Here is a 22,221-nt window from a genome sequence, read left to right on the forward strand (position 1 = left end):
GAATTTTTTATTTTTATGTCTTCCTCCTGAATCGCTCTCTTCCTCTCCTGTTGCAATCGGCGCTCTCTTCAAGCATCTTAAGCCTCGTACACACGGTCGGATTTTCGGCCGGGAATTGTGTGATGACAAACTGTTGGCCTAAAATCCGACCGTTAGTACTATGCTCCATCAGGCAATTGTTGTCCAACTTTCCGCCAACAAATGTTGGATGGCAGGCCAGTACATTTTCGGCGTACAACGGCCTGTTGTCAGATTTTCATATGGTGTGTACACAAGTCCAAAGTACAAACACGCATGCTCAGAATCAATGCTTGCCAAACACTGCATTAGCATAAGTTGCCCAAAGGGTGGCGCTCAAGAGCTGAAATTCGTGCAATGCGTCACTACGTTCCTGTTTGTTGGACGACAATTGTGTACCGTTTGTATGCAAGACAAAATCCTGGCACGCGCCTTTGGGACAAGAGTCTGATGCTCTGTTGGCCAACAATTCGATTGTGTGTACCAGGCTTTAGACATTGTGTATTGTGCTGCATGTGGATATGTTCCCTCCCCCCCCGCCCACCATTATATTTCCGATGAAGGACAAAGAACAGAACAGCTTGGCCATCTATTGTTCTCTCTGCGCTGCAACACCTGCAGCAATCAGACCTGAGAAAAAGTTGTGGGAGCAGCAGATGGTCTATTGTTGCGGCAAGCTTAGAGAGGAGGGAGGATAGACAGGAGTGCCAAGAATTTCACAAGCCAGATTGAATCTCTTATTAAATAATACATAAAAGTAGAAATGGAAAGATGGCAATCGTATCTATTCTATACACGGCGATCCTAAGAGGTGACTATTGTCGGCAGAGAGTAAGCCGTTCCTGTAATTGGTGTCCATAAACCCGAATTGCATATACGGTTTTACTTTATCAGCAAGGAGTATACCCTATGTACCCGTTTCTTATTAGTTATCCTTATGTTTCAATTACCTAATGATCCTGCCAAGAGCTTCAACTTCCTCTCTTCTGACAACGAGAAGATCAAGGTACTTCCTGGATTCAGCTTCTTTTATGACGACAGCAAAAAGACCAGGATGTGTCATTTTAACTACCTCCCTTATGACAGTGAAAAGACCAGGGTACCTCCTGATTTTCAGGTTCTTCCCTTATGATGAAGACCAGGGTACCCCCCGATTTTTCAGGTTCTTCCCTTTTTTATAATGAAGACCAGGGTACCTCCCTGATTTTTCAGGTTCTTCCCTTGTAATGAAGACCAGGGTACCTCCACGATTTTTCAGGTTCTTCCCTTGTAATGAAGACCAGGGTACCTCCACGATTTTTCAGGTTCTTCCCTTGTAATGAAGACCAGGGTACCTCCACGAATTTTCAGGTTCTTCCCTTGTAATGAAGACCAGGTTCTTCCCTTGTAATGAAGACCAGGGTACCTCCACGATTTTTCAGGTTCTTGCATTGTAATGAAGACCAGGGTACCTCCACGAATTTTCAGGTTCTTGCATTGTAATGAAGACCAGGGTACCTCCACGATTTTTCAGGTTCTTCCCTTGTAATGAAGACCAGGGTACCTCCACGATTTTTCAGGTTCTTCCCTTGTAATGAAGACCAGGGTACCGCCACAATTTTTCAGGTTCTTCCCTTGTAATGAAGACCAGGGTACCTCCACGAATTTTCAGGTTCTTCCCTTGTAATGAAGACCAGGTTCTTCCCTTGTAATGAAGACCAGGGTACCTCCACGATTTTTCAGGTTCTTCCCTTGTAACGAAGACCAGGTTCTTCCCTTGTAATGAAGACCAGGCTACCTCCACGATTTTTCAGGTTCTTCCCTTGTAACGAAGACCAGGGTACCTCCACGATTTTTCAGGTTCTTCCCTTGTAACGAAGACCAGGTTCTTCCCTTGTAATGAAGACCAGGGTACCTCCACGATTTTTCAGGTTCTTCCCTTGTAATGAAGACCAGGCTACCTCCACGAATTTTCAGGTTCTTCCCTTGTAACGAAGACCAGGTTCTTCCCTTGTAATGAAGACCAGGCTACCTCCACGATCTTTCAGGTTCTTCCCTTGTAATGAAGACCAGGGTACCTCCACGATTTTTCAGGTTCTTCCCTTGTAACGAAGACCAGGCTACCTCCGCGATTTTTCAGGTTCTTCCCTTGTAACGAAGACCAGGTTCTTCCCTTGTAATGAAGACCAGGGTACCTCCACGATTTTTCAGGTTCTTCCCTTGTAACGAAGACCAGGCTACCTCCACGATTTTTCAGGTTCTTCCCTTGTAATGAAGACCAGGCTACCTCCACGATTTTTCAGGTTCTTCCCTTGTAATGAAGACCAGGCTACCTCCACGATTTTTCAGGTTCTTCCCTTGTAACGAAGACCAGGTTCTTCCCTTGTAATGAAGACCAGGGTACCTCCACGATTTTTCAGGTTCTTCCCTTGTAACGAAGACCAGGCTACCTCCTGATTTTCAGGTTCTTCCCTTGTAATGAAGACCAGGGTACCTCCTGATTTTTCAGGTTCTTCCCTTGTAATGAAGACCAGGGTACCTCCTGATTTTTCAGGTTCTTCCCTTGTAATGAAGACCAGGCTACCTCCACGATTTTTCAGGTTCTTCCCTTGTAATGAAGACCAGGGTACCTCCACGATTTTTCAGGTTCTTCCCTTGTAATGAAGACCAGGGTACCTCCTGATTTTCAGGTTCTTCCCTTGTAATGAAGACCAGGGTACCTCCTGATTTTCAGGTTCTTCCCTTGTAATGAAGACCAGGGTACCTCCTGATTTTCAGGTTCTTCCCTTGTAATGAAGACCAGGGTACCTCCTGATTTTCAGGTTCTTCCCTTGTAATGAAGACCAGGGTACCTCCTGATTTTCAGGTTCTTCCCTTGTAATGAAGACCAGGGTACCTCCTGATTTTCAGGTTCTTCCCTTTTTATAATGAAGACCAGGGTACCTCCTAATTTTTCAGCTTCTTCCCTTGTAATGAAGTCCAGGGTACCTCCTGATTTTTCAGGTTCTTCCCTTGTAAGGAAGACCAGGGTACCTCCACGATTTTTCAGGTTCTTCCCTTGTAACGAAGACCAGGGTACCTCCATGATTTTTCAGGTTCTTCCCTTGTAAGGAAGACCAGGGTACCTCCACGATTTTTCAGGTTCTTCCCTTGTAATGAAGACCAGGGTACCTCCACGATTTTTCAGGTTCTTCCCTTGTAATGAAGACCAGGGTACCTCCACGATTTTTCAGGTTCTTCCCTTGTAATGAAGACCAGGGTACCTCCACGAATTTTCAGGTTCTTCCCTTGTAATGAAGACCAGGTTCTTCCCTTGTAATGAAGACCAGGGTACCTCCACGATTTTTCAGGTTCTTGCATTGTAATGAAGACCAGGGTACCTCCACGAATTTTCAGGTTCTTGCATTGTAATGAAGACCAGGGTACCTCCACGATTTTTCAGGTTCTTCCCTTGTAATGAAGACCAGGGTACCTCCACGATTTTTCAGGTTCTTCCCTTGTAATGAAGACCAGGGTACCGCCACAATTTTTCAGGTTCTTCCCTTGTAATGAAGACCAGGGTACCTCCACGAATTTTCAGGTTCTTCCCTTGTAATGAAGACCAGGTTCTTCCCTTGTAATGAAGACCAGGGTACCTCCACGATTTTTCAGGTTCTTCCCTTGTAACGAAGACCAGGTTCTTCCCTTGTAATGAAGACCAGGCTACCTCCACGATTTTTCAGGTTCTTCCCTTGTAACGAAGACCAGGGTACCTCCACGATTTTTCAGGTTCTTCCCTTGTAACGAAGACCAGGTTCTTCCCTTGTAATGAAGACCAGGGTACCTCCACGATTTTTCAGGTTCTTCCCTTGTAATGAAGACCAGGCTACCTCCACGAATTTTCAGGTTCTTCCCTTGTAACGAAGACCAGGTTCTTCCCTTGTAATGAAGACCAGGCTACCTCCACGATCTTTCAGGTTCTTCCCTTGTAATGAAGACCAGGGTACCTCCACGATTTTTCAGGTTCTTCCCTTGTAACGAAGACCAGGCTACCTCCGCGATTTTTCAGGTTCTTCCCTTGTAACGAAGACCAGGTTCTTCCCTTGTAATGAAGACCAGGGTACCTCCACGATTTTTCAGGTTCTTCCCTTGTAACGAAGACCAGGCTACCTCCACGATTTTTCAGGTTCTTCCCTTGTAATGAAGACCAGGGTACCTCCACGATTTTTCAGGTTCTTCCCTTGTAATGAAGACCCAGGGTACCTCCACGATTTTTCAGCTTCTTCCCTTGTAATGAAGACCAGGGTACCTCCTGATTTTCAGCTTCTTCCCTTGTAATGAAGATCAGGGTACCTCCACGATTTTTCAGGTTCTTCCCTTGTAACGAAGACCAGGGTACCTCCACGATTTCAGGTTCTTCCCTTGTAACGAAGACCAGGGTACCTCCACGATTTCAGGTTCTTCCCTTGTAATGAAGACCAGGGTACCTCCACGATTTTTCAGGTTCTTCCCTTGTAATGAAGACCAGGCTACCTCCACGATTTCAGGTTCTTCCCTTGTAATGAAGACCAGGGTACCTCCTGATTTTTCAGGTTCTTCCCTTGTAATGAAGACCAGGGTACCTCCTGATTTTTCAGGTTCTTCCCTTGTAATGAAGACCAGGATACCTCCACGATTTTTCCTTAGACCATTCACAAGGCGGTTTAGCACTAAAAATAGCATCTGAAAAACGCCTCCAATGCCACCCCAGTGTGAAAGCCTGAGTGCTGGGGGAGGTGCGCTTGTGGGACGTTACAAAACGTTCTGCAAGCAGCACCTGTGTGGCAGTTTGGGAGCGCTGTATACCCTTTTAAAAGCTCCGCTAAAACGACAGTAATGCGGTGCTAAAACTTAGCAGCGCTTTACCGCTAACATGGCGCAGCCCCAGTGCGAAAGTGCCCTTATGAGTCCAGGGTACCTCCTGATTTCGGTTTCCTCCCTTTATAATGAGGAGACCAGGGTACCTCCCTGATTTTGGTTTTCTCTTATAATAACAAGGCCAGGGTATCTCCTGACTTCATTTTTTTTTTTTCTTGTAATAATGAAGACCAGGGTACCTCCCTGGTTTCAACTTCTCATGATTACAATGAAACGACCAGGCTACTTCTGCTTTCAACTTCCTTTTTATGACAGCGTTGAGAAGGCCTGGGTCCTTCCTAAGATCAACTTCCTCCCTTATCAGAGGACCAGGGTACTTCCTGGTTTCAGCTTCCTCTCTTGTGACCATTGTAAGATCAGGGTATTTCCTAGTTTCAGCTATTTCCCTTGTGACAATAAGAGGACCAAAGGACTACCTGGTTTCTACTTCCTCCCTTATGACAACAATGAGAAGACCAGGGTAGTTCCTGATTTCAGCTTCCTCTGACAACAGTGAGGACCAGGGTACTTGCTGATTTTGTCTTCCTCCCATAAAATAAAGAGGAGACCAGGTTATTCCTGTGATTCAGCTTCCTATTTGACTACATTGAGAAGACCAGGGTTTGTGCTAATTTAATCTTCCTTCCTTATGACGAGAGGGCCGGGGTACTTTGTGGTTTAAGCTTCCCTGTGATAACAAGAAGACCAGGTACTTCTTGGTTTCACTTTCTTTCCTTATGACAGTGTTGAGAAGCCTAGAGTACTTCTTGGTTTCAGCTTCCTCTGACCACAATGAGAGGGCCGGGGTACTTACTGGTTTCGTCTTCCTCCCTCGTGATGACAATGAGAAGACCAGGGTACTTCCTGGTTTAAGCTTCCTCCCTCATGACACTGAGAAGCCGGTGTACTTCCTGGTTTCAGCTTCTTATGACCACAATAAGAGGACAAGGAAGGGTACTTGCTGGTTTCATTTTCCTTCCTTGTGATGACGATGAGAAGACCAGGGTACTTCTTGGTTTTCAAAAAAGGGGGAACAAGGGGGACATTGGGACTTTACATGAAGTATGTGGTAGCGAAAAAGTATAAGGTGAACTACTAGGAATTTTATTAATCGTTACAGTTGGATTTACAAGAAATAAATACAATGGTAAACAGAGTAATAAACAATACATGGTAATGGTAATAATAATAATAATGGTACAACATGATAATAACATGGATATCACAAAGTATCATAATAAAACTCCAAAAGTTCACCACAGCAGAATTGAATAAGGGCATATGTAGCATAATGCCTGCAGGACCAAGGTCTTTGTGCACCAATTAGGGTCATATATAGTAACGTCAGAATCTGAATAGGTATGGAAACGCATGACCTTACCAGGCCATGGTTTCATTTAAAGTCCCGTGGGATGGAAACGCATGAGCTTACCAGGCCAGAGCGTCGTTAAAAGTCCCAATTAATGTCCATTATGCATCACTTCTTGGTTTTCACTTCCTTCCCTTATGACAGTGTTGAGAAGCATAGAGTACTTCCTGGTTTCATCTTCTGACCACAATGAGAAGACAAGGGTACTTGCTGGTTTAGTCTTCCTCCCTCATGATGACAATGAGAAGACCAGGTTACGTCCTAGTTTTAGCTTCCTCCCTCATGACACTGAGAAGCCGGTGTACTTCCTGGTTTCAGCTTTTTATGATAACGAGAGGACTAGGGTACTGACTGGTTTCATCTTCCTCCCTTATGACTGCATTGAGAGAACCAGGGTACTTCCTAGTTTCAACTTCCTCCCTTAGGATAAGACCATGGTACTTATGGCTCCAACTTACCTTTTATGACCCTGCTGCCCCAAACCTTTGGTGACAACAAGAAGTCCAGGGTCCTTCCTGCTTTTAACTTCCTCTTGACAATGAGAGAACTGGGGTACCTCCTGGCTTCATTTTTCTCCTTTATGACGAAAATGAGACTTCAGGGTGCTTTTGTTTTAAGCTTCTTCCTTTATAACATTGGGGAGATCCAGGGTACTTCCTGGTATCATTCTCCTTCATTAAGATGACAACAGGAAGACCATGGTACCTCCTGGTCTCTCATTGGGCCACTCTTCACTACAGCATTATCAGTGTTCAGGGTGTGATTACATAGGCAGCCATGTCTCCTGACCAGCCCCTATGACAACAGCTCTGGTAAGGAGTAACAATACAGCTAAGGTAGTGTGGTGAGTATCGTCCTTAGTCTTGGGGGAAGAAGAGCCATCATGTAACCACTAATAAAGTGCATGCTTGTCCAGTAGATAGATTTTGCCATTCAGAAGAGCATTGCCACAAGATAGGCGAGGTGACTCCTTTGCTCCCTCTGGGTATCTTGGTGCCGTCAGAGGAAGGAGTGGTGGGAATCGCCGGATAGGTTAGTATAAGTAGGCTGGGGGGGTTGATTAGGGGCAAAGAAACAGTGGCTCAGATTGGTTATGCAAATTGTACAGAATGTATCGGCTATAAATTCTAATCCTCTGTCTTCTCTCTCTCTCTCCCTCCAGACTGGGGAACCTCCACGATGTAGACTTAGGGACTCCGACCCCCGTGATGAAAACCTTCAAAGAGTTCCTTCTGTCCTTGGAGGACACGGTGGACGAGACGGAGGCCGTCAGACGCTACAACGAGTACAAATTGGAGTTCAGACGCCAACAGATGCAGGACTTCTTCCTGGCACATAAAGACGAGGAATGGTACGAGGCTTGCCTTTATCTGCTTGTCGTCTTTTCTCCTACAATCCTCCCCCCCTTCTTCTGTCTGTCTCTATCATGTCACTGTCGTCCTCCTCCTTCTCTTTATTAAAGGGACCCTGTCACCAAGAATAATTGCAGGTAAGGGCCGGCTCACACCAGAATCGCACAGGGTCGTGGCCCACGGTCACTGTTTGTTTTTTGTTTTTTTGTAATGCGATGTGGGAAACTCGCATGGGACACGTGTTTCCTGCATCATGTTGGGCAGCACAGTGGTGTAGTGGTTAGCACTCTCGCCTAGCAGTAAAAAGGGTCGCTGGTTCGAATCCCAACCACGACACTACCTGCCTGGAGTTTGCATGTTCTCCCTCCCACACTCCAAAGACATGCAGGTAGGTTAATTGGCTTCTGTCCAAAATTGGCCCTGGTATATGAATGGGGACCTTTGGATTGTGGGCTCCTTGAGGATAGGGACTGATGTGAGTGTGCAATGTACAGGGATAAGGGAGGGTTGTAGACACTCAGGTTGAACTGGATGGACTGGTGTCTTTATTCAACCTTACTATTTTCTGGTGTGAACGAACCCTAAAATCGCTCCAGTTCGAGTTCCCAGCCGTGCGATCTCTGTCTGTGATGACCAAAAAAAAAAATCCCATGGAAGACTTTGAAAGTTAAAATTTTGCCTCAGCTTGCAGAGACCAAAGCGGCCTGTAGAGGTGTGCCTGTGCAGGTCTGAAGTCCACTCTCTGACATCACTGGAATCAGTCAAGGCACCGCATTATCCCAACAGTCTGGATCCACCAGGTGCCTGGACTGATGCCTGTCTCAGCCTCTAAACGAGCTGCTGACAGACTGAGAAGGCTGCTCCCCACCCCCGCCACAGCTTAGCACTACAGTGAGCGTGGAGGAGCAGAGGAAGCAGCAGCTCTCCGCTCGGGGAGACGTGACAACCGAGCCGTAGGTGATGTACGATGGCTCGGTTCTCAGGGCAGAGGCCCTGGGGGACAGATACAGCATGAGTCCGATGCTGCATCATCTACCTAGGTAAGTATAATGGGTTAAGAAAAAAAAAAAGCCATACTTCTCTCAATACTGTTAACTGATACAACTATACGTTTTATGCATTTTTTTTTTAATACTATAGTTGTATCAGTTAACAGTATTAAAAAGATAATATTAACATTAAAACATTTGTTTGCAAAACTACAACAGAATTGTGGAAAAATGCTTTTGTCTCGGTTTGTGGTCCTTTTTTTTTTTTTTATCTATCTAGATGTATAGAGATATTGATATAGAGAGATATAATCTGCTGCTGCTAAGTGGTAAAATGTGACAGGTTCTCTTTAACCGTGACACCCCTCCTGTGTCATTATCCCATGTCCCCACCCCCCTCCTCTATTCCCTGGCTCTGTACGCTCTGTGTGTAATCAATGTCAATGTATAGATATGTATATTGTGTTCTATGATGTCATATTTTCTCCCTGTAACCTAAACGCACTTCTCTCCTTCTCCGAAGACGCTCAAGGTGCGGATATCCTCCTCCTGGCGCCAGTTATTTTTTCTTTATTTTTTCTTTTTTTTTTCCTTGTTCGTCTCATTTTTTGCGACGTTAGCCAGACAGGTTTTATTGTTTTCTTTAGATTTGAAACGTGTTAGGATTAGCTAGAACAGGTCGCAGCAGCGGGGGAGGAAAAAAAAAAATATCAATGTAAAACCAAATCAAAGTAAAAAAAACACAAAAACCCACAAAAAAAAAGTCCTGTGGATATTGGTGGTAATATGTTTTGTTCGGAAAAACTGCTGCACACGGTAATGATCCAGGTAAAACCCGGGGTGATGTGATTGGTCTGATCTAATCCAATGTTTTGGGGTGGGGAGGAGTGATTTGGGGGAGGAGGGGGGTGGGGTTGATATGTTGAATGGTACGCTGAATGGTACGCTGAGTTGATGATGTATGGGCGATGTGAATGTTGAGTTGTACTGTATCTGCATTGTTAACTTGCTGGATGGGGAGGGTGTATGGCGGTGTTGAAAGGGTCAGTACATATAATGCAAAACTGCTGCTTCAGTTTTCTGTTGCTGGGCTGCACATGACCCCACAGGCTTCGTCCTGCAGTGAGGTACCCCTTCCTTTCTCCCATCCTGCTGTGTCCCTTAAAAGTCAACTGAAAAGTCTTCCTCTGATTCCACTGCACACTGAGATTCTCAGTGTGATTTAGAACCTGCTGCCAGTCAGCGCTCCGCCTCCATTTCCTGGCAGGGGGGATTTCCAGGATCATTTACTCTTTCCTCGCCAATCTGAGTGTTCCTGCCCCTGCCCCTTTCATTTTTTGGCTTTTCGGCCCAGCACAAATGAGCCTTAACACCTTTGCTCCTGCCCTGCTGTCCTTTTTAACCACATCATCCTGACCGCGCTATATCCAAAATGGGGCTACAGCGTGGGCTCGCTTTGCAGGGGGGCGTCTATGGACATCCTTCCATGATTGCGCTTCCCGGGCACGCATTGGCAGGGGTATGTGGTTGCTGTGTTCTTTGGACACAGTTGATCACAGATTGTGGTAAAGAGCCATTTACAGCGGTTCTTTACCACGTGACCAGCTGTGTCCAATCACAGTGTAAATAGGAAGTGCCTGTTATCGGCAGTCCTTTCCTCACACTCACAGGGCATGAGAGAAGAGGAGAGTGGCAATCCACACAGAGGAGATCTACACTGATAATCTCACCAGTGCCGCCCGCCACCAGTGTTGCCTCACCAGTGCCGCCCGCCACCGGTGTTGCCTCACCAGTGCCGCCCGCCACCGGTGTTGCCTCACCAGTGCCGCCCGCCACCGGTGTTGCCTCACCAGTGCCGCCGGCCACATCTCTCTCTTCCTTTTTTTTTTCTCTCTTCCTTTTTTTTTTCTCTCTTCCTTTTTTTTTTCTCTCTCTTCCTTTTTTTTTCTATCTATCTCTATCTATCTCTCGCTATCTCTATCTATCTCTCGCTATCTCTATCTATCTCTCGCTATCTCTATCTATCTCTCGCTATCTCTATCTATCTCTCGCTATCTCTATCTATCTCTCGCTATCTCTATCTCTCTCTGGAAGTGGTGGGTGGCTCAGGTTAGGGGAAGGTGGCAAATAGGATAACACTTTGGGGTTTGATTTTTTACTAAAACTGGAGGTTGCAAAATCTCGATCTACTTGGTAACCAATCAGCTTGTTCAGTTAAGCTTTGGCTATAAAACCTGGAAGCCGATTGGTTTCTATGCAGAGATGCACCAGATTTTGCACTCTCCAATTTTAGTAGGTCAAACCCATTTTGTCTTTAAGTGCTCTGCTCCTTTTAAGCGGACGGCAGGATGGGTTCCGGCTATGTAGAGAAGGATGTTGAGAGCGATAATGATGAAAGTGGTGGGGTTGCAGAGTTGATCTGTTCTTGTATGTTGTCACACACCCAGCCAATCTCATACTCTTATTTCTTCTCCCCTCATCACCTCCTCTCTATCTCCCTCCGTTTTTTTTTTTTTTTATTCCCCCCCCCCCCTCTCTCGGCACGCACCATCTATCCGCAGGTTCCGCTCCAAGTATCACCCGGACGAGGTGGGTCGTCACAAGCAGGAGTCCCTGGCCGCTCTGCGCAATCGGCTCAATGCTTTCCTCTATCTGGTGGACAACAGCTGGCTGACGGAGATCCTGCTGGATGTGGAGAAGGCGCCGTCCATCATCAAAGTGCTGGATGCGGGTAATGTAGATCATGGGGTAGGCAAACCTTTTTTTAAAAGAGGCGGAGATCTAAACGAACAACATGAGAAGCCAAAGATCAACGGGCACAGTGTCGCCTCCTCACACCTGATTTAAACCTCTAATTACCATACTACCTTGTCGCAATCGTGTGCATTGCACGGCAATCGTGGGTTTAAATCAGGCGGTGAGGAGGCAACCTACACCACCTGTAACACACTCAGATCGCTTTTCACTCTTCTTTCCTGCTGCTGGCACCTCCTCTAGAGATAACGAGGGTGGGGTAAGAGGTGGCATGCAGTTGGTATCGCTATGGGGAGGCATCGGCTTATGAGGCTCTTGCTCCCTACTACAGGCCCAACTTTACAAGTAGTCCCTCTGCATTGCACTGTGTGTTTTTTGAATGCTCTGGAATGGCGGGTCAGCAAGCCCAGACTGCGATCTACCAGGCACCGGATTGCGATCTACAGGTTGCTGATTATTCATCCCATACAGAGCATCAATTTTATTCCAACCTTTCACAGTCATGGGTACACGGGGAAGCGCTGGCATTTTGAATGCGCCTTTTTATTAAACTTTTTGTTGTCTTCACAGCCGTCATAAAAATGGAAGGCGGAACGGAAATCGACTTGAAGATATTAGATGAGGAGGAAGAGCAGGCCAAAAGGGAGGCGGCCAAGAAAGAGGCTGCCAAGAAAGAGGAGGGCCGAACCTCCGATGGGGCCGCCAAACCGGCCGAAGAGAAAGAGGCGGCTGCTAAGGTAGGAGTCGTGATGAAATTTTAAAGCAATTGTAAAGTTTTGTGTGTGTTTTTTTTCTAATAGAATTAAAGTGGTTCTGCACCTAAAAAAATAAAAAAATAAAATAAATAAATAAATAATAATAAAAAAAAAATATATATATATATATATATAATAAAAAACAGCAGCTACTAATACTGCAGCTGCTGACTTTTAATAAAATCTCACTTACCTGTCCCAGGGTCCAGCGAGGTCGTCGGCAGATGACGAGCAATCGCTCGTCTCGCTGCTGCCATCCTCTGTCAGGGAATCGGGAAGTGAAACATTGCGGCTTCACTGCCCGGTTCCCTACTGCACATGCGCGAGTCGCGCTGCGCGTCTCTTCTGGTCCCCCGCTGTGTCTCTGGTAACTGTGTGTTTCCCAGAACACAACGGGGGCAGTGCGATCTGCGGCGGTCTGCACGGAAGTGGCTGCAGATACCTGGATTATCCAGGTAACTGCACCCCCCTTCCCCCTGAAAGGTGCCGATTGTGGCACCGGAGGGGGGGGGAGGGATCAGATTAGCGGAACTTCCCCTTTAAGGTGAGGAACCGCTTTAACAAACATGTTATACCTATCTGCTCTGTTGTAGTGGATTTGCACAGGGGTAGCTCGGGTCCCTCTTCTGTGCTCCTGGCCACTTACTCCGATTGAGTGCCCCTACAGCAAGCAGCTTGCTATGGGGGCACCCCAACTGAGTCACCATCTAATGCATTAAGATAAAAAAAACTTGCCTTTACAGCCACTTTAATAAGTGCACAGAACCCTGCAGACTTTTTTTTTTTTTTTTAACCCCGACCGGCGCACGGCGATGTACGTCGGCAGAATGGCACGGACAGGCAAATCAGCGTACAGGTACATCCCTTTGAATATGCCGCCGTGCCACCGTGTGCGCATGCCGGTCGGGACCCCTGTGAGTCCGACCGCGCGGCCCCGTGGACTTGATCGCCGCAGGGATACCTGCGATCGTCTCACGTTGAGTAAGAACAAGGGAGATGCCGATGTAAACAGCATCTCCCCGTTCTGCCTAGCAACAAGTGACACTGATCTCTGCTCCCTGTGATTGGAGCAGAAATCAGTGATCTGTAAAACATAGCCATGCCCCCCCCCCAGTTAGAAACACACCCCTAGGACACACTTCCCCTACACTGCCACTTCCTTGTTAACCCCTTCACTGCCAGTGTCATTTACACAGGAATCGCTGCATTTGTATAGCACTGATTGCTGTATAAATGACAATGGTCCCAAAAATGTGTCAAAAATGTCCGATGTGCCTGCCAAAATGTCAGTCATAATAAAAAATCCATTACTAGTAAAAAAAAATTTATAAAAATGCCATAAAACTATCCCCTATTTTTGTAAACGCTACAGCTTTTGCACCAACCAATTGCTTAGTTGCGATTTTTTTTTTTTTTTTTTTTTTTTTACCAAAAATCTGTAGAATACCTATTTTCGGGCCTTAAGAAATGAGGCCCATCAGTACGTCAGGATTGATGGATTTTCAGATTATACCATAGATTGTGGACTCTATAACTTTCACACAAACTAAGTATTATACACCGATTTAGGTGTTTGTTTTTTTTTTTTTTTTTTTACCAGGGACATGTAGCAAAATATATATTTTGGCTTAAATTAAAAATTTGATTTTATTAAAAAAAGATACATTTTTTACTTTGTTTTATAACAATGTGTGTGTATATATGTATGATATATATATATATATATATATATATATATATATATATATATATATATATATATATATAATATATATATATATATATATATATATATATATATTACACACATATATATAAAAAAAATAAATTGGGTTTCTTTTATATAATAAAAATAAAAAACGCAGTGGTGATCAAATACCGCCAAAAGATAGCTTTATTTGTGTGAAAATACAAATCGCATTTGGGTAGTGTTGCATGACCTTGCTGTTAGCATTTAAAGTAGCACAGTGCTGAATAGCAAAACATGTCTTGGCTGTGAAGGGGGAAGAACTTTTTGTTGGTTAATATGTGGAAGTGTTCAGTTGAGTGTTATCTGGTCTTACCCAGAAAGGAAAAAAAAATGCTTCCATTAATTGTGAAATGTCCCCGCTCTGCTCCTATTGGCTGTTCCCGCTGTCAGAATGGCAGAGGGGATCTCACAGATTTTGTAGTCTGAAGGGTTCAGGTCCTGGGACTGCTCTCCCGTTACACAGGAGCTACACAGAGCTGAGTTTGTCGTTCAAGGAGCTCAGCTGACAATCATTTACCGGTTTGCTCAGCATGGAGTAGTTTGAGAACCTGTCATCATTTTGTCTCCTAGACTGACACAGAGAAGGAGGGAGAAGTGGAGGAGAAACCAGCCAAACCCGAAGAAGAAGAGAGGAAGGTGGAGAAAGAGGAGCCGGAGCGGGAAACCAGAAAGGTACAATGAAGGTTTTTATATCTCTCTGGCCACTGTGTCCTCATGACTCCAGACAGAGAACAGGGATGTTTAGCTTCTAGCTGGAGCAGGGATGAGGGGAGAGCTCCCCCTTTTTTTTTTTTTTTTTCTTTTTTTTTTTTTGTACAGGCCACAGTCTGAGGGGGTGGGGAGAGCTTTCCATGTACAAGCCATGGTCTGAGCAAGGGAGTGAGAGCTTTCTGTACGGGCCACGGTCTGGGCAAGTGGATAGCTCCTCTTTATGGGCCACAGTCTGGGTGAGGGGGAGAGCTTTCTATATGGGCCACAATCGGGGCGAGGGGATAGCTCCTCTGTATGGGCCACGGTTGGGGCGAGGGGATAGCTCCTCTGTATGGGCCACGGTCGGGGCGAGGGGATAGCTCCTCTGTATGGGCCACGGTCGGGGCGAGGGGATAGCTCCTCTGTATGGGCCACGGTCGGGGCGAGGGGATAGCTCCTCTGTATGGGCCACGGTCGGGGCGAGGGGATAGCTCCTCTGTATGGGCCACGGTCGGGGCGAGGGGATAGCTCCTCTGTATGGGCCACGGTCGGGGCGAGGGGATAGCTCCTCTGTATGGGCCACGGTCGGGGCGAGGGGATAGCTCCTCTGTATGGGCCACGGTCGGGGCGAGGGGATAGCTCCTCTGTATGGGCCACGGTCGGGGCGAGGGGATAGCTCCTCTGTATGGGCCACGGTCGGGGCGAGGGGATAGCTCCTCTGTATGGGCCACGGTCGGGGCGAGGGGATAGCTCCTCTGTATGGGCCACGGTCGGGGCGAGGGGATAGCTCCTCTGTATGGGCCATTTTTTTTCGAGGTTTAAGAAGATATTTGTACTGGCTGCAATCGGGGTGAGGAGATTACTCTGGTCTATTTTTGGAGTGAGGGGACATCTCCCTCCAATGGGCCATAGATAGTGACGACCAACGGATCTCACGCTGGCCGCTATCTCCTCACATAACTTTAGACAGAGAAAAGCGATATTTGTGGTACTGCAGGAATAAGGGCCACCGGTGTCATCGTGTGACAAAAGCTGACATTGCTGAAGCCACGGCAGTATGTACACAAGCTGCAGCTCCAGGGCTTACATGTGATCCTTGATCTAGCCTGTTTTTTTTTTTTTCGATTTTTATTTATTTAAATTTTTGGTGTGTGTTGCTCTTGCTTCAGCAACTACATTGTTGTGTAGTGTAATGCCACTAAAGCCATGGCAATGGCTGAAACTAGAGGTCGACCGATATGGTTTTTTTCTATGGCCGATGCCGAAATGTAGAAATTGGGGTGGCCAATATATGATGCCGATATTTTGGGCCAATTTTTTTTTATTTTTTCCCTTTTTTTTTTTTTTTGGCAGGTGGCACTAGCAGTTTTCCCACTGAGCCAATTTAGTGAAACTGACATGTAACTGAATGCAGAGAGAGGGAGACAGCTGTCAAAATTCAGCAGTGATGTCGGGGGTGGGCGGGACCCAGCAGTTATCAAACACCAGCCAATGAGTGGGCTGCTTAAGAAAGGGGGGTTGGGTAACATATATACGTAGCATTCCATTGGCTTGTGTTTGATAGCTGCTGGTTCCACCCACCCTCGACATCGCCACTGAATTCTGACAGCAGGTCTCGCTCTCTCTCTCGCTCTCTCTCTCGCTCTCTCTCTCGCTCTCTCGCTCGCTCTCTCGCTCGCTCTCTCTCTCGCTCTCTCTCTCGCTCTCTCGCTCGCTCTCTCGCTCGCTCTCTCGCTCGCTCTCTCGCTCGCTCTCTCGCTCGCTCTCTCGCTCTCTCTCGTTACAAATGTCAGTTTTACACACTGAGCGGCTCTGGAATGCATCGAGCGCCACTTTGTGGAGTGTGGGAAAGGGAGGGAGGGACACTTGTGGGTTGACGGGACACGGTGCAATTTAAATCGGATGAATTTGCATAATAATCAGACGATTTCTTCAAGGCCAAATGTTGGCTGATATATCAGTCAACCTCTAGTTAAAACCAGCCGTGCAATCTGGCGCAGAGGTCATTGGTGGGCCAGGTCAGGGAGCGAGGAGGAAGCCAGTCGCCAATGACGTAGAGATTTAAAATGGCAGTGTAGGGGGTGGATGGGGTCATCGGGGCTTCCTAGGCAAATGTCATGGACGTCGACGGTTAATTAAGTGTGGGGGGTGGAAAGTCATCTATATTTCGTGGTCCGTCCTTCTCTTTTTTTTTTTTTTTTCCATTTCTCTGCAGAAAGCTTTCTGGAAGGAACTCGTGGGTGATTATTTTTTTTATTTTTTTTAATCTCCCTATTTTGTTTTGCAGTCCAAGAGAAAAAGGAAGCACAGTGGAGACAGTGATGACGGCAGCGATTCGGAATCTGGATCGGGTTCTGAACCCAGCAGCCCCAAACCCGAAAGGGGGCGAGAGAGGGGGAGCCCGGAAAGGGAGAGCCCGGAACAGGAGACTCGGAAAAGCCGGGAAAGAGAGAGCCCCGAACAGGAGATCCTGAAGAGCCCGGAAAGGGAGAGCCCAGAAAGGGAGACCCGGAAGAGCCGGGAAAGGGAGAGCCCGGAAAGGGAGACCCGGAAGAGCCGGGAAAGGGAGAGTCCAGAAAGCCAAGAAAGAGAGAGTCGCAAGAGTCGAGAAAGAGAAAGCCGAGAGAGTCGCAAGAGTCGGGAAAGAGAAAGCCGAGAGAGTCGCAAGAGTCGGGAAAGAGAGAGTCGGAAGAGTCGAGAAAGAGAGACCCGAGAAGCTCGGAAGAGTCGAGAAAGGGAGAGTCGTGAGAGAGAGAGCCGGAAGAGTCGCGAAAGAGAGAGCCGAGAGACTCGGAAGAGCAGAGAAAGAGAGAGTCGGGAAAGAGAGACCCGAGAGACTCGGAAGAGTCGAGAGAGAGAGAGTCGGGAGAGGGAGACTCCGCGGGAGAAGGAGAGTCAGGGGCAGAATGGGAGAGGTAAGCGCCACCTAGAACTTGGGTTCTGTATAGTAAATCCCATCATTTTTCCAATAGTTGGCAAGCCCACCGACCATGAAATCTTTGCTACTGAGAGAGTTAACGGGAACTCATTTGCAGAACATTGAAATCAATAGGACTCTGAGAACTGTTATCAAGAAGTCAAATCTCTCCGTAGCAGCAAGGTTCAATAGTGTGTGTGTGTGTGTGTGTGTGTGTGTGGTCCTAGCCTACGAGTAAGACTTTCATACTTTTTACTCTTTTGACTTGTTTACACCTTAAAATGTAGCATTGGACACTCCGAATGTCAGTCAAAGCTCCTTTCACTAAATAAGTGGGTACCTTACCAGTTCTGTGCACACGTTGCATTTGCTTCGCTTCAAAAAAATGATACCCCATGTAATTTTCTTGGTGCTTCAATGCATTTGCAAAGCCTCCATAGAAGTCTGACGATGCTCGCTTACAGCACCCTGCAGCTCTTGATGGGCTTTTATTCAGAGTTGGGGTTGCTTTGGAGGTTGGCATGAGCTCCCACGATGCACTGGGAAACCAACAAGTGAACCGAAAAGACATTGTCAGCTGTCACTTCGGGTTCATGTGTATATATATTCTGGGAGTGTTTGGTGCAGATTTCACATCTAGTGTGCAGCAACAGGAAAGTGAACGAAGCCCGGACTGGAGTATAGCAACTAGCGGATGCCGCACGTGGTGTGCAACACGGGAATGCTATAGCGCAAGGTGGGCAGGGACCGGAGAAGAGGGACTAAGTGGCAGAGGATCAGTAGAGCTGGGGGGACAAGAGCAGGAGAAACTAGCAGATGTCACTCGTGCACAGCGTGAGAGCAATATAGCGGGGACCGGAGAGACAGGAGGATCAGCAAAACAGAGGATCAGTAGAGCTGGGGGTTACTACTAAATGGGGGATCAGCAGAGCTGGGGGTTAGTACTGAGTATAGGGGATCTGCTGAACAAGGGTACTGGGGGCACTGGGGATCTGTTGAGTGAGTGTACTGATGGAGCTGCTGAATGTGATGATGGAGCCTAGATTAAGGCTTTACCTGTAGGTCCAAGAAATATCTCCTAAACCTATACGGTTTAGGAGATATTTGCCCGAAGACAGGCACTGCTGTCTATGGCGCGCAGGCGCACTGAACGCGGCATCGTCAATGACGAAGATGCCGAGCAAGTCGGCTCTCGTGCGTGGGAGTGACGTCATCGCGGCTTCCCCGAATGACAGCAGCGGAGCAGCGAGAACCTACGAGAAGATGGATGCGGCGGACTACAGGGGACAGCGGTGACTTCTCTGGCTCCTGTGTCAGGTAAGTGACACATAATGAGCTACTATGCGATGCATAGTAGTCCATTATGCTTTACCTTTGCAGGGAATGAAAGAGGAAGTAAACCCATTAGGGTTTACTTCCTCTTTAAATTAACGAGAAATTATCCGAAGTTACGAGTTATCTGAAATAACAAATGGCGCATCTAAACAAATGGAACGGAACAAATTAATAATAAGGTTTTTTGATTAATGGATCATTGCGTTCCATTTGGTTAGCTGTGGCATTCGTTATTTCAGATAATTTAATTCGTAACTTCGGATAAATTCGTACTCGCTATGTTCACTAACAAATTTGAAAGGGAATTCTAATACCTATAATTTATTATTTCGAATTAAACTGATTTTCTTTATTTTTTTCTGACTTTCGAATTTTCGGAAATTCTAAAATTCGGAAATTCGGAAATTTCAGAATTTCAAAATTTGCGAAATTACTAATTTTCGGAAAATGAGAAATTACTAATTTTCGGAAAATGAGAAATTGGGAAATTCGGAATTAACGAATTTGTCAAAATTCATTTAATGAATTTTTGGAACTAAACGATTGCACATGTCTAAATTGGACTGTCATTTTTTTGCCTTCCCGATTTTTTTTCCTCCCATTCCTTCTCATCTGACGCCTCGTTTCCTGGTTGGAGGACCTCCAGCAGCATCAAGCCCTTTCCTTTTCTTCATTGGATTGCAATGGTAGAGGCTCAGCATCACACGTGTGCGTTGAGTAGGGTGGTCTGTATGGAAACGTGGCCTTCCTAGCAAAGTTGACTCCTCCAGACTGACTCCCACCCATCAGGGCATTTTTTTTAAATTTTTTTAATAATTTTCTTAACTCCTCCCAAAAGCCCATACCTCATTGTAGATCCAGTGATGTCATGCCTGGGTCTCTGTTGTCATTCTGCAGCTTCTAATGCACGCTGTGAGAAGCTCGTAGTGTGCAGTGAAATCGGGAGTAAGGGTCCTTTCACACGGGGCGGATCAGTTCTGATCCGCCCCGTGGATGTCCGTTTGCTCAGCGGGGATCACTCCGTCGATCCCCGCTGAGCAGGGAGATGACAGCTCCGTCTCTGCACACTGCGCAGGGACGGACCTGTCACAGCGCCGCTCTCCCCTATGGGAGATCGGATGACGACGGACCGCAGTGCCCGTCGTCACCCGATCCGATCCGCAGACGGATGGAAAAATAGCTTTTTCCTCCGTCACACTTTTTCGGATCGGAGCGGGTCGGATGTCAGCGGACATGTCAACGCTGACATCCGACGCTCCATAGAGCTCTATGGAGCACCCGTTCAGGTCCGCCTGAAAAACTGACAGGCGGGCCTGAACGGGACGTTAGTGTGAAAGAGGCCTAAGACATTTCAGTCTAGGAGAGGAGCCGGTATAAGACTGGAGGGAGGGGGAGGGGGGCGGCTGTAAGGAGAATTTAAATATCTTAACTGATCTGTTTTTGTTTTTTGATTGGGCAGAGGATTCCCCTAAGAAGGAAGAAGAGGAGAAGCCAAAAGAAAAACCCAAGGAGGATGTGGTGAAGCCCCGCCCCTTACACAAGACCTGCTCCCTCTTCATGAGGAACGTGGCCCCCAACATTTCCAAGGCTGAAATCACTGCGGTGAGAAGAGCTCCACCCAGAGGGCGGCGGCTGTAGCTGTATTTGACTTTATTTTTTTTATTTTTTTTTCCTGAATGTGATCATAAAATGATCATTATTAATCCCCCATTCATTAAAGTCCCACCTTTTTCTTGTACCATTATTAATCCCCTGTGTATGTGTTGGGGGTTGTCCTGTGTGCTGCACAGCCATTATGCTTCCTTTGCACCGGCCATACATTGTACAATTTTTTTTTCTTTTTTTACTTTTTTTTTTTTTTTTGGTTTTACCAAAACCATATAATATGAGGTCACACCTAAACACTTTGTATGCAATCAGGAAGGTCTTTGCACTACATAGATGAAGGTAAATCCTAAAGGAAATTGAATAAGAAAATTTTGTATAATGTATGGGGGCAGCTTTTTAGGGCAGGTCGGTCACTCACACCTATTGAAAGCAATTCAGTTCTCTGAGTCAACCACCTGCCGACCAATGGCGTACCTGGTACATCATCGGTCTTCAAGTGGCTGGACCGGGGTGCAGGAATCGCCCCAGTAAACTTTAGCTTTTTTTCTGTTTGTTTTTTTTTTGCAGTCTCTTGCAATGGCAAACAATCAAAGCGGCTAACTAGCTGCTCAATTGCTGATAAAAGGAGCAGGAGGAGACGTTATGACGTCAAGCCCGTTCTCTGCATTTGAAAACATCCCGTTGCCTCAGCTGAGAATATAAATATATAATATAATTAATATAGATTTTTTCTTTTTTTTTCTTTATATGTCAGGCTTTCCAGCCTAGAGGAGAGATGTGGGGACTTGTAGACCCCGGATCTCTTCATAAAGAGGACCTGTCATGCCAGATTTCCATTACAATAGATGTTTTTCCCTTCCTTTTTTTTTTTTTTTTTTTATTTATTTCCGTGTCATTCTATCAGAATATTTATTTTTAAATCCATTTACTGTACTCGGTCTCACTATTTATATTGCAAGTGAAGTGTGGTCCCCAGTGCAGGTGAGATTTCTAGTAAGTCATTGGCACCCACACACGGCCCCTGCGATTTATTTATTTTATTTATTTTTTGTTTTATTTATTTTTATTTTATTTATTTTTGGCTGTGGGCACAGGTGCGTTTCCCACAGTGGTAATCGCCGGCACAGAGATGTGAACCCAGCCTCTGCATTTTATTCATGCCCTTGTATTCCTTCATATGATCTCATCTTCTCTTGCCGTTCTCATTCCAGCTGTGCAAAAGATACCCGGGATTCCTGCGGGTGGCGCTGTCTGACCCTCAGCCTGAGAGGAGGTAAGAGGGGAAGCCCTGACTGGGGGGGGGGGAGGGCGGAGGGGGGTGGGTGATAACAATGCTTACCGCAAGCAGCCTAGGCTATGTGCACACAACCTTTTTGTTTGTTAGTCTGAGCTGCCGGTCTTCCTCATACAAGATGATGTGATATGGGAAAAGCGGCTCAGGGGCACCTGAAAGCACTAGTGATATTGGCTTGTTTTTTGCAGGTTTCTCCGCAAGGGTTACGTGACGTTTGATCGCGGCGTCAACATTAAAGAGATCTGCTGGAATCTGCAGAATATTCGTGTATGTATTAAAGGGATTTAGGGGTATGTGTGTGTGTGTGTGTGTATATATGTATATATATAATGTGTGTGTGTGTATATGTATGTATATATGTGTGTGTGTGTGTGTGTGTGTGTATATGTGTGTGTATATATATATATATATAATTTATATTATGTGTGTTTGTGAGCAAAGGAGGGTTGTAACCTTTTGTCAGGTATCCTCCTTTTTTATGTTTTTTTTTTTTTTTTTATTTGCCATCTGCATCCTATTGGGGAGATTTCCCTACA

At 46.1% G+C, this 22,221-nt stretch overlaps 1 protein-coding gene across 1 annotated transcript in view; it reads left to right on the plus strand.

The window, feature by feature from the left end:
* Positions 1-22,221, plus strand: part of SRRT (serrate, RNA effector molecule) — a 35,729-nt gene that overhangs the window by 9,581 nt on the left and 3,927 nt on the right. The window contains exons 5-12 of the mRNA XM_077470908.1: positions 7,404-7,592; positions 11,144-11,313; positions 11,907-12,073; positions 14,412-14,513; positions 16,819-17,446; positions 20,243-20,385; positions 21,603-21,664; positions 21,874-21,952. Coding sequence (XP_077327034.1) covers positions 7,404-7,592; positions 11,144-11,313; positions 11,907-12,073; positions 14,412-14,513; positions 16,819-17,446; positions 20,243-20,385; positions 21,603-21,664; positions 21,874-21,952 — 1,540 coding nt within the window. The remainder of the gene's footprint in view (positions 1-7,403; positions 7,593-11,143; positions 11,314-11,906; positions 12,074-14,411; positions 14,514-16,818; positions 17,447-20,242; positions 20,386-21,602; positions 21,665-21,873; positions 21,953-22,221) is intronic.

The sequence above is a fragment of the Lithobates pipiens genome, unplaced genomic scaffold, assembly GCF_037356315.1.
Source record: "Lithobates pipiens isolate NorthernLeopardFrog02 unplaced genomic scaffold, aLitPip1_a1.2 Scaffold_8, whole genome shotgun sequence".
NCBI lineage: Eukaryota > Metazoa > Chordata > Amphibia > Anura > Ranidae > Lithobates > Lithobates pipiens.